Genomic DNA, 12,618 nt, shown 5'->3' with positions numbered 1-12,618 from the left:
TTTGAGCATTTTGCAAGATGTAAAGAAAAATGCATTCATTTAGATTAAACTCTTTTTCATATCTTCTCTTTCTTAAGGTGCACTTACAGAGTGCTATGATGAACTGGGGAATAGGTATCAGCTTCCAGTCTACTGCTTGGCACCACCAATCAACATGATAGAGGAAAAGAGCGACATAGAGACTCTGGATATTCCTGAGCCACCACCCAATTCGGGGTATGAATCTCAGCTCCGTTTGCGCCTTTCCACCGGCAAGGACCTCAAACTTGCGGTCCGCAGCACAGACACAGTGTACCACATGAAGAGGCGGCTACATGCAGCAGAAGGAGTGGAACCGGCTAGTCAGCGGTGGTTCTTTTCTGGCAGACCTCTCACCGACAAAATGAAGTTGGAAGAGCTGAAGATCCCAAAGGACTATGTTGTACAGGTTATAATGAGCCAACCTTTGCAAAACCCAACACCAGTTGAGAACTGAACTGGTCCTGCTGGCTGTCCCTAGATCCCTCCTGCTCCTTTTTATTGTTGTTGTTATCATTTCCTACTCTATGGCGTGAAATTTATTTTCACTGCTCTGAATTCCTTATGAATGGATTTAGTTCTGAGGAATTACCAGTGAAAACTTCCATCTGTGATGGAGACCAACGAAAATAATTAATAAAACACAAAGAGCCAGCCTTTGAGACTCATGTAATTACAGTTTCTAATTCAAGAGGCAGTTAAGAAATAGATAACCATTTATTTTAAAATACCCAACAACTATATAATGGCTGTATTTAAATGATTTGGACTGTAAATAGAACATTGCATCCATGCAGAACAGCACCAAGCACCTGTGAATATAAAATTCTTAAAAAATAAATACAATTTCCAGAAATCATCAATAACAGTTATAAAATTTGAGCTTTTTAAAATGGAAACTGAAAAGAGCAGTACTTGAGGTTCTCTTCTTTTCTGGTCTTAATTCCTTGCTCAATTGATATTTAGCCATAAAGGAGTATAGACTGGCAAATTGTGTTTCAGTATTGCTTTCCCCATCCCCATATGTTGAGCTCCTTGTTTACATTCACACTAAATTTTGGTGTCTTCCAGCACGTTGGTGGCAGGCACCTTTCTGGAACACTAGGCAATAATTGAGTCAGTGCATTCAGATCTCTGACTTTCAGCTGATAACTTAGTTGAAAAGTCTATTGTCCTCTTGCTGCATAGGTATTTTGAAATGTCTGTATAATGAAGCTGTTTCATATCCAGGCTTAGAAGGACACTACTATGTAAAACCTTCATTGATCTACCTACTCTGCTTAGAACTTTTCAGAGCTAACTGTGCCCCCAAATGCATGGATATGCATGGAATCAAGTACAGCTGGGAATGTACTTGAATCATTCCAGGGATTCAGGGGAATCCCAGGGAATGCATGGAATCAAGTACAGCTGTTCCTACTGTAGGATAATAAAGTAATTATCTCTTCTCCCCCAATTTGCAGGAAGGGTGTAAGGAAAACCCATTCTGTCTGTGCCTGGGAGAATTGTGCCTGTCTTCAATCTTTTAGAAAAAATTTCAACTCATAATTTGCTAGAGTGAAATATTTACTGACATCACTTAAACATCGACAGTGAGACCAAATGTTGATACGTTGCTTTATACTTTAGTGCTTTCCATAGTTCACTGTTACCTGTAGTTGTGGTGGATGAGAATTTTCCTCTCTCATCTTTCCTAGCAAAGAGGCAAATTAAGAAGCATCTGCAGATTATATTAGAGGACTGAAAAATTTGGTGAGATAACCTGACTCTTCTGTACTAGGACTGGAACAAAGCTGCCAAGGATTATATTTAATTTGGAGCCTTTTCAAGGTTGGTCCCATAAGTGAGAAGGGGGCTACCAAGTGATTTCTGAACCCCTGAGAATCCATGAGATGGAAAAGTAGAGGCAAGAAGGCACTTACCTTGTTCTCAAATGAGAAATAATCAAACCTTCACATGTATTTTGGATGTGAAGCACCATTATTAATTTTAATGGCAAAATGAAACTAGTTTAAATGTAATGTTTAAAATACTATTAAATTTCCTATAGCCTGATTGCACATAATATCTATAATTGTAACATATCATGTTTCTGAGAGCTTTAACTGCTTCTCTTTTCCATGCAATCATTTTAAAGATGTGGCTACATTTAATTTAGGTTTACTGATAATTGAATCTAAATTCAAGAGGCAACAGCAGCATTAATTCCAAAGGAGTATTTTTATATATGGAGGTGGAGATATGCGAGGGTATTTCAATATAATGCCCCTGTCATCAAAATGTTTCCTTATTAATTTGTGTGTCACATTGAACAGCAACATCTCTCAAAGTTTGTCAACTGGAGGACAAAAAAAGTGTTCAAATCTATTTTTCTTAAGTAAATTTGGTGATATAATAATCTATAGTTGGTAGTTTTTTTGTTGAGGATTGGAGCTCTCTTAATAGTTTATTTTATTTTAAAGGAACGTGTACTTTGAATTAACAATTTTCTGGGCATTTAACTAACCTAGATGAGAAAACCATGGTGCTGTTTAATTGTAAATAGATTGATATAAGATTGGACCAATACTTGATGTGTACAATTTTAGTATGTAGGGTTTTTGTGCTTTTTTTAAAAAAAAAGTTCAATTTTTCTCTTTGTCTTTGCCTTTATTCTGGGTTTTTAATTATTACTACTCTCCACAATAAGGGTAATCTGCTTCATTCTGATAAAAAAAAAAACAAAAAACCTCTAAAAAGGTTTTTCTCCTTTTTAAAACCTCCCAGCTCAGTAACTAACAAGTTCATTACTACCAAACTTAGGCTCTACTATGTCAAACCATACATGGTCATTTATAGATATACTTTATTTGCTGCATTGAAATCTTGGTCTCAAATAGGTTGTTGTTTTTTTCTTTTAAGAATCATGCTGTAAACCAAAACCCATAATTCAGTTTTTCAGAAGCACTGAGCTCATTTCTTTATCCATTTTGGATCAAAGTGGTAGGCTTTGATTGTTAATTTTTATTTAAAATAAGTGATACATACACATGGGGAAAAAAATCCAAACATACCGAAGTGAAGAGTCTCTCTGAAGATGCCTGTTCTTCCTATCCCATTTCTTCTCCCCAGAGGTAACAGCTGTTCCCAGTTTTCTGGATAGCTTTAAAGATGCTCTGCCACAGTGGTTCTCAAACTTCAGCATGCATCAGAATTACCTGGAAGGCTTATTAAAACACAGATTGCTGTGCTCTTCCCCCAGAGGTTCAGAGTTAGTAGGTCTGAGTGGGGTCTAATAATTTGCATTTCTAAAAGTTCTCAGGTGATGCTGCTGCTACTAGTCTGGGGATCCCAATGTGAGAACCACTGTTTTAGTGTATGTGAGTATATTTACCCGCCCTACCCTGTTTTTTCCATAAATAACATATGCTATTCTATACATTTGATTTTTCTCTAAAATGGTTAGTCTTAGAGATTGTTCCATATACGTTGAGCTAGATCTGCTTCATTCCTCTTACAGGTGCAGTAGTATTCCATTGTCTGGAGTACCACAGGTCAGTCTGGCTGTTTCTAGTCTTTTGGTACTATAAACCATGCTACTGTGAAATGTCCTTTTCTATAGCTACATCTTTACGTCTATGTACATTGCTATATCAAACAGTATATACATTTAGGGAGTAGATGCTGAATTGCCCTCCAAATAGATTTTAACCAATTTAATACTATAGCAATATGACTGCTCTTATTTTCCTATGTTCTGACCAACTTTTTTTTTCCCATAAATTTATTTATTTATTTATTTTTGGCTGCATTGGGTCTTTGTTGCTGCGCACTGGCTTTCTCTAGTTGTGGTGAGCGGGGGCTACTCTTAGTGGCGGTGTGCAGGCTTCTCATTGCGGTGGCTTCTCTTGTTGTGGAGCACCAGCTCTAGGCGTGCAGGCCCAGCTGTTGTGGCACTCAGGCTCAGTAGTTGTGGCTTGCAGGCTCCAGAGCGCAGGCTCAGTAGTTCTGGCACGTGGGCTTAGTTGCTCTGCGGCATGTGGGATCCTCCTCGACCAGGGCTCGAACCCGTGCCCCCTGCATTGGCAGGCGGACTCTTAACCACTGCGTCACCAGGGAAGTCCCTGACCAACTTACTGATCTTTGACAGTCTAGGTGGAAACCTGTGTCATGTGGTTTTACTTTGTGTTATGGGATCTTAGTTCCCCGATCAGGGATTGAACCCATGGCCTCAGCAGCAAAAGCATGGAGTCCTAACCACTGGACTGCCAGGGGATTCCTGCTAGCTCCATTTAGTTTTTGTAGTACCGTTGTGGGGAAGACAAAAGTTTTGGCTGCTAAGCATTACTCATAAGTGTGTTATCGAAATCTCATGACTATTAGAGTAAATACAGAGAATGTTCATAGTAATTAACATGATTTCAGTTATTACGTGTGACTTATGAATGACAGTCTTAGGCAGTATTCTTGTCTGTTGCACATTGACAAAGTGATTTTTGATTATTAAGTACTCTGGAACTCACTGAATGCCTTACGGTCAGTTATATTGCATATATTATTTCCTTAAGAAATGCTTGGTTTGTAGTAAATGAGCTGTATTTCTTTAATCACCAAACATGTCCCTCAGAAATCTATGGTAGAAGGAGATGTGGTAATTAGCATTAGGTAGAAGGGGTTTCTGAGCCAGTGAAATGCCAGCTTAAAACTTAAACAGAATCTGCTAAGACTGAAGTGAGTTACTCAAATCACTTGTTCTCAGTACAAGCGTCTAATTGACCTTGAATTTGAACTCTGGTCCTGCCACTAGTGAGTCATTAAGAACCTTGGGTAAGGTTCTTAATCTTTTTTTTTTTTTTTTTTTTTTTTTTGCGGTACGCGGGCCTCTCACTGTTGTGGCCTCTCCCATTGCAGAGCACAGGCTCCGGACGCGCAGGCTCAGCGGCCATGGCTCACGGGCCCAGCCGCTCCGCGGCATGTGGGATCTTCCCGGACCGGGGCACGAACCCGTGTCCCCTGCATCGGCAGGCGGACTCTCAACCACTGCGCCACCAGGGAAGCCCGAGGTTCTTAATCTTGACACCTCAATTTCCTCATCTGTAAATTGAGGATAACACTTAATTCGCAGGGTTAGGGGATAAATTCATGCGTCTAAAGCCCCTGCGTGACCCATTGCAAGCACTTACTTAGTGGTCGTTATCATCATTAACATCACAGTAGTCAAGGAAGATTCACAAATCCCATGCTAAAGACACTTAAAAATTATTCAAAGCATTAATTATACAAAAAAATAGAATTATACAAGGGCATGTAATAATTATTTTACCCTAGTAGATTTGGTATAGTTGCTTAAGCACTTAACTCATCAAAGAGTAATTTAAATTCTAGGAAGAACACAGTCCCCATATCCTTAAAAGTCAGTTTCCCTTACGGTTGGAGGCACTTCGCCATTTGCCAATTTGAAGTTTGTTTTAGCCTAAGGAGTGGGAGAATTAGAATTCTGAAAGTATTGGACCACTAGTGACAAATGTTAGGAAAGCACCACCTTCCGACTGCTTGGCTCCAGTAAGAGTTGGTAATTATTTGGATACACAGGAACCTAATGGACAGAGTTGATCTGAAAAGCAGCAGCAGAGTTGGGACATGTCAACAAAGAGAGAGTTTTTGCTTCACTTACATAACTGTGAGTCATTTGTGAGGTCTAAAGGTTATTAAAGTTTAGGATATGCTGATTGAGGAGTGCTTATCTGAACCCCGCATGTGTAAAAATCAATTTAAAGATATCTACTTTGATGTTCTAAATTTATTTTTAGAGATGTTAACAATTGTAATTACTTATACTTTCAAAATGATTTATTCCAAGAAGACTCTCTCTTTGGCTCACATTAACTTGTGACACTTTCTTCTTTTCGGGCACAGCTTTCTCCTCTTTCACTGCTTTCTGACTCTCCTGGTATTTGTTCATGGAGAAGATAGTAAACAGCTTAAATTCCTTGTAATTAAGACGCTTGTGTTGGGGGGCAAAAAGAAAAGTTATTTCAGGAAGGCTTTGATACTTTGTTTCAGATGACAGCAGGATTGTAATCATTTCTCATTTAAAACCTTGGAAACTTTATTAAAGAGGCCCAGTAATTAGGACATAATTGTAGTCTAATTGTAGTCTAGGAGCCAGGAACAGAGTCTATTGTAGACTCTAAAGTCACCAAGGGTCACTTTCTTACTTCTGCTACATCAAGTCCAGACTCTGTCAGGCTGCCATCTGAGCTTCTTCAGAGTATGATCCATCTTTTTAAACCGTAAACCTGAGCTCTCACTTGTTAGTCAACATGGACTTCCTCTTTAAATACGCAGGATCCACTGTCTTCTCCACAGTTGTTTTCTCTGGGGATTTAGCTCATGTGTTCCCATCTAAGAATTTCTTCCTTTCTGCTTATTAAAATCTATAAACCCTTCCCCTAAGACCAACTGCTGCCATATTGATATATTTCCTTCTTTCAACTGAACTTCTAAACAAAATTTCCTTCTCCAAACTTCTATAATTTTATATCCACATTCTGTGACATAGCACTTAGTTATTCAGTCCTCTCTCACAGGCCTATATATCTCTTTAGTTTTTTATGATCCCAGAGCCATGACACGCTCCAGTAGGTTTTTCCCACCCTCTTCCTCCCCCGTCTCCAGTGTAGGTAGCAGGACAGGGTCCTCTACCTTTGTACAGAGGGGCTGCCGGGCCACACTTTAGGGATCTGCACTTACACAGTCACCTGTGATGTCAAAGTCATGGTACAGGTCTCTGAGTTGCTGTTTTTTAATTTTGAAGAGAAAGTTGTACATGTGGAAGTTGGATGGGCCAATTTTCAGCTCCCCATCCAGGTCAAGCAGCTCAAAAACAGGCCGGGAATGGCGGAAAATAAATTGCTCTTCCAAATGGTTCTGCTTTGAGAGAAATACGGAAACATGTTGTTGGTGCTGCTTTCTAAACTTGCGACATCAAGACTCATATATTCACTAATCCATTTCCTAGAGAGCTAAAAGCAAAAGGCAGAATCATAGCAGCTCAGGGCTGAAAGGGTTCTATGGTCGATGTACCAGATCCTGCTTCATCATCTGCATTCAGGGGGGACTTACGCCACCTGTAGTGATTGGTTCTGCTAGACAGAACTCCAGTCACTAGAATGTATTTCCTTATGTTCAGTGAAAATCTACTTATGAAAATTGTGGCACTGGCAGTAAAATGCTGACACAAGGTGCCTTTCCTCAAGGAGTGGGAAAGAGGTAAATACACACTAGGAGTGTGTACCAGGTAAGGTGGGAACCCGAAGAAGAGTGTGTCTTGTCTTTATCATTCATCCCCTTCAGAAAGTTCTCTGAGAAAAGGGATCACTGAGGAAGAGAGGCAATTAGGATTACTGGTGATGATTTTAAGACCCACCAGCTAGAAGGGGCAAGGAAGGGCATGCCAAGGAGGGATGTGACAGGATGAGATTTGTTCTTTATAAAGGCAATGTGGGAGGGAGGCTGGATAACCTTTGGGAACTCCTAGGTTATAGATGGGCCATTTAGGTACCAAAAGTAGTTCTCCCACCATTTTTTTCCTTCCTGGTTCAAGTGAAAAGAAAAATTCTGATGCACTCTTAATTCGGTGCTACCTTTAGCAAAATGGTGGCAGCAGCCAAGCTGTGCCCCCTCTGCTCCACAGAGCCTGACTCGTTACTTGCCTCCTGTGCCAGCAGTATGCAAACCAGCATGTAGAACTGGTCAAAACCAATCTCGCCCACAGCATTCCAGTCCAGCATGTTAAACACAATTGTGATCTGGTTCCGTTTCAGGTCAGTCACGTGATGAAGGAAGTGGTAGAATAGCACATCTGTTGGTAAGGAGATGAGATGGATTATTCTGAAACGGTTCCAAAATGTTAAACATCTGGGAACCACGTAAATGGTTGTCATGTTGGAGGCTTGTTGACCTGGCCATAGTAATGATAATATTTTGTTTCCGGCTTTGCCACTATACCTCCCACAATTTCTCAAACCTCAGTTTGCCCTTGAGCTGTGTGGAAAAGCACTGTACCTGGACTTGTGGAGAAGAGATAGGGGATAGGGCTTGGTTCCTGAGCCCAGCTTACATGCTCGACGGAGCAGACAGATGTGTATACGTAACCAATAAAAGTCTCAAAGTGCTCCTGGTACATAGAAGGAAGAGTTTAATTCTCACTGGGGGCCTATGATACACTCTTGGAAAAGCTGACATTTCACCTGGGCCTTTCACTTGAGAGAATTAAAACGAGAAATTTTTAAAATCATTCCTCTTCTGTAAAAGTATCACTTTTCCTCATGGCTACATAAAGCAAATGCATTCAGTGATGGGGGAAAAGAGCTATCACTGAGCATCTTAGACGCTGGGCACTTTAAGTGCCACATGTCACTGAACCCTGACAACCCTACACAGCCTTTTACAATAAGCCTCAGGTAGTAACTAATCTCAGGGCTTCTTGAGCTGTAATAGGCATACCAATCACTTGAGGATCTTGTAAAAACACCAGTTCTGATTAGGAACTCTGGCATGGGACTGAGTCTGCATTCTTAAGCTCCCAAGCAATGCGGCAGCTGCTGGTCAGTGGACCACACTTTGAGTGGCAGAGCTGGGATTCAGATGTGGTCCGTCTGACTCCACAGCCTTGCTCTTTCCACAGTGAAGCCATATCTTTTGCACATTAGTTAATGCATATACAGTCATATACAATCAGAGGAAAAAATACTGTAAAGGACAGGGAAAGTTTTTGCCTGAAATTCCACTCACTAATCATCTGTCTCAGGGAGTGTTAGATGGAAGAAACAAACATGGTGATACGTTTACACAGTGATATATGGCTGTACAGGTTGTATGTACAAATCACCCAGGGGATTTCAGGGATTTTCAAGTGTAACTTTGTCTACATGTGATTTCTCCTTGCCCATTGATTACAGAGACTACCTCCTGCACAAGACATGGCTCCACTAAATCCGTAAAGCACATCTGTGTGGTTTGGAGTCCTGGCTGAAGCTGGCTAAGTGCACAGTGAAACCAGTCGTCACAATGTCATGATCTGGGGGTTTCTGATGGCCTCTTGATGTTCCTTCCCCACGTCCCACCAGGTATGAGTCCAACCAGGTACGAGCACTTGGGAACAACACACCATGTGTAAACACCATGATGTTTGCTCCTTGAGAAATGTTTTATTGTGAGACTTAGTAGTTACTAAACAAATACTGTTTTTCAATCAGCTGGCTCTGGCCCACTCAAGTCTCCAAGGCTTTAAGTCACTATCTCCCTGGAAGGCAAAACTCAAGGCTATGCCTTCTCCCATCCAGTCCCTTGGTGACCAGAGGACACAAATATGACTTTATCTCTTGGGTATTGCATTACCAGGGAGTGATTTAGTTACCAGGGAGATCAGACTCTGCTCAGCAAATGCTGGTGAGACTAAGAGTGTGGGCTTTGGGTTTTGGTCCCAGATCTTCTGTTTACATCTAGGCATCCTACAGTTGCTTTATCTAGGACTGGGTTATTGTGAAGATTTGGTGACATACTGTGTGTAAACTGGAGGCATGAAAGTATGAGAAAATTAAAGTATCTTTTTATTATTTTATAAAGATTGAATGAACTCTTTAAAATATCTTTATGGAAGAAACTCCTTATTGATAAATGACATCTCTCTCAGGTCACAATGAGTCGGACACCTTATTTATACCCAGTCCTGAAAACAAAACAGACAAACGAAAAAAACCTAGGGGACTTCCCTGGTGGTCCAGTGGTTAAGAATCCGCCTTCCAATGCAGGGGACACGGGTTCGATCCCTGGTCTGGGAACTAAGATCCCACATGCTGTGGGGCAACTAAGCCTGTGCGCCACAACTACTGAGCCTGCGTGCCACAACTAGAGAGAAGCCCACATGCAGCAATGAAGAGCCTGCACACCGCAATGAAAGTGCCCGCCTGCCACAACTAAGACCCGATGCAGCCAAAAATATATATAAATAAATAAATATTTTTTAAAGAAAACCTAAAGTGTTTTAATTGGTCTTCTATTAGTTTGTGCACTCAAAGGCAGGGTCGAGATCATCAGCATTTTCTGGTCACTCACAATTACCAAGAATTAGAAGCGATCTCGCAGATCATCTGATTCAAACCTCCCATTCGATAGACGAGAAGTCTTGCTAAGGGAGTCTTGAGGGTTAATGCCTGAGTGGGGCTCAGTCCCCAGGAATAGTTGTAATAATAAGGAACATTTATTAAATCCTTACAGTGTGCCAGGCACCATGCTAAGCATTTTCCATGCATTATCTCATTTATCTTTTTTTTTTTCCAACTGTGAGATGGACTCCATTATTAGAAGCCTCACTTACAGATGAGGAAAATGAGACTTAAAAGAGGATGATGTTCTCCAAAACACCAAGGAATAATGGGTGGAGGACCTAACCCCAGAGCCTGCAATTTTATCCTCCTCACAGAACAGCCTTCAAGTCTCAGTTGGCAATTTTTCTCTGTGCTTCATTTCGAAGATATAATATATACATTAATGAAATAGTTTCTGGTTCTATAAGTTTTCCTGCACATTCGTTAAAAACCAGGTAATGACCCAGAGGAAGCATTTCTGAAAGTACTAACCATTCAAGGTTTTCTTGCGGTGCACATCAAGAAGGTGAAAATACTCCACCAAAGCCTTCACATTTCTCACGGATAATAAGCAATATAGTTTATCCAGGTAGAGGTACCACAGAAACGATCCTTGCTTCAGTTTCATTATGGTGCCCTTTAAGCCGAAGACTCTGGCAACCTGAAGTAGAAGAGAGAATTCTGCCTGAGAATTAGAATGTTGGATAGAGAGAAGCTCTGGTAATAAAGGTCTTCCTACGTCAAAGCATCATAGGAAACAGTCAATAAAAAAATTAAAATTGTGGGAATCCAGTGGGGTCCAGTGGTTAGGACTCAGTGCTTTCACTGCCGTGGCCCGGGTTCAAGCCCTGGTTGGGGAAATAAGATCCCACAAGCCACTCGGAGCAGCCAAAGAAAAACATGGTTGAGAATTTTCCAAAACCCATGAAAGACACCCACCCACAGACTGTGCTCATCATCATTATCAAGGTGAACAGTTACATAACTACATGTTACATAGTAACATGTTACCCTGTTGTAAGTGTATTAATATATTAACTCATTTAGTCCAAAGATTAATCATACAATCCTATGAGGTGGAGATGATCGTACCTATTTTACAGGTTAAGAAACAGGCTCAAGTTACAATCTATTATGTATAAAATAAATAAACAACAGGGATATATTGTACAGCAAATATAGCCAATATATATATATGTTTTTTTGGCCATGCTCCCATAGCACGAGGGATCTTAGTTCCTGGACCAGGGATTGAACCCGCACCGTTGGCAGTGAAAGCGCAAAGTCCTAACCATGGGACCGCCAGGGAATTCCCTAGCCAGTATTTTATAATGACTATAAATAGATTATAACCTTTAAAAATTGTGAACCACTATGTTGTACGCCTGTAACTTGTATAATATTGTACATGAATTGTATCAATAAAAAGTTTTTTAAAAAGGCTCAGAAAAGTTAAGTAATCTTTCCTAAAGTCACTAAGCTAATTAGTAGTGAAGTCAGCATGTGAACCTAGTCTGGCAATAATCACTGCTTTTTAATAGCTATGCTATATTCCCTCTCAAAAGACTGAAGTCCTAAGTAGTTGAGATAAGAAGAAATACATATATGTACACATCAGAGTGAAACTGCATTATACCAAAGACAAAGATTTTAAAGGCAATCAGAGAAGAAAGATTATCTTCAAAGGACTAATGATTAAACTGAACAATCAACTTCTTCACAACATGGAAACCAAAACATAATGTAATACTATTTCAATGTGTAAAAACAATCATAGCCAAGCTAAAATTACACACTCAGTAAAATCGTCTTTCAAGACTGAAGGGAAGTTCCTTAAAGTTAAACATGAGATTACCATATAACCTAGCATTTCCACTCCTAGATATATATCCAAAAGAAATGAAAACAAGTGTTCAGATACTTGTACAAAATGTTTATAGCAGCACTATTCACAATAGGCAAAAGGTGGAAACAGCCCAAATGTCCATCAACTGATGAATGGACAAATGAAATGGTAGCACATCCATACAGTGAAATACTTAGCCATGAAAGAGAATGATACGTGTTACAATGTAGATGAACCTTATAGTTAAGTGAAAGGAGCCAGGCACAGAAGGTCACATATTGTATGATTCCATTTATATTAAATATCCAGAAGAGGCAAAGCCATGGAGACTGAAAGCAGATCAGTCGTTGCCAGGGGCTGTGGGCTGGGGGAGTGGGTGATGGGAAGTGACTGCTTACTGGATATAAGGATTCCCACTGGGGTGATGAAAATGTTTCAAACTGGACAGAGGTGATGATGGTTGAACAACACTGTCGATGTACTAAATGCCACTGAATTGTACACTTTAAAATAGGTAATTTTATATTATGTGAGTTCCACCTTCATTTAAAAGAATGAGGAGGAAAATCAAACTTGAATTTGATCAATTTATAGAAAATATAAATCAGGGAAATAGGACAGCAG

At 40.1% G+C, this 12,618-nt stretch overlaps 2 protein-coding genes across 2 annotated transcripts in view; one reads left to right on the top strand and one right to left on the bottom strand.

Annotated features, from left to right (window-relative positions):
* Positions 1-674, top strand: part of UBTD2 (ubiquitin domain containing 2) — a 55,368-nt gene extending 54,694 nt beyond the window's left edge. The window contains exon 3 of the mRNA XM_065875053.1: positions 78-674. Within this exon, the coding sequence (XP_065731125.1) occupies positions 78-475 (398 nt within the window). The 3' untranslated portion in view covers positions 476-674. The remainder of the gene's footprint in view (positions 1-77) is intronic.
* A 1,968-nt stretch (positions 675-2,642) lies between these two features.
* On the bottom strand, positions 2,643-10,776 carry EFCAB9 (EF-hand calcium binding domain 9). The gene is made up of 5 exons (XM_065873741.1): positions 10,641-10,776; positions 7,713-7,861; positions 6,751-6,927; positions 5,894-6,001; positions 2,643-2,672 (listed from the first exon to the last, which is right to left on the bottom strand). The coding sequence occupies exons 1-5, from the start codon at positions 10,774-10,776 to the stop codon at positions 2,643-2,645; spliced, it is 600 nt and encodes a 199-aa protein (XP_065729813.1).
* Between the last annotated feature and the right edge of the window lie 1,842 nt (positions 10,777-12,618).

This window comes from Phocoena phocoena, chromosome 3 (assembly GCF_963924675.1).
Source record: "Phocoena phocoena chromosome 3, mPhoPho1.1, whole genome shotgun sequence".
In the NCBI taxonomy this organism is placed as follows: Eukaryota; Metazoa; Chordata; class Mammalia; order Artiodactyla; family Phocoenidae; genus Phocoena; species Phocoena phocoena.
This window is presented reverse-complemented; position numbering and strand designations above follow the sequence as displayed.

What these genes read in the sequence shown, in the direction of transcription:
- EFCAB9 (XM_065873741.1), bottom strand. Translation starts at nt 10,776, where the DNA reads ATGAAACTGAAGCAAGGATCGTTTCTGTGGTACCTCTACCTGGATAAA. An exon ending in CCGCAAGAAAACCTTGAATG is followed by an intron (nt 7,862 to 10,640) that starts GTTAGTACTTTC and finishes CCTTACCAACAG; the next exon opens with ATGTGCTATTCTACCACTTC. An exon ending in GCATACTGCTGGCACAGGAG is followed by an intron (nt 6,928 to 7,712) that starts GCAAGTAACGAG and finishes CTCTCAAAGCAG; the next exon opens with AACCATTTGGAAGAGCAATT.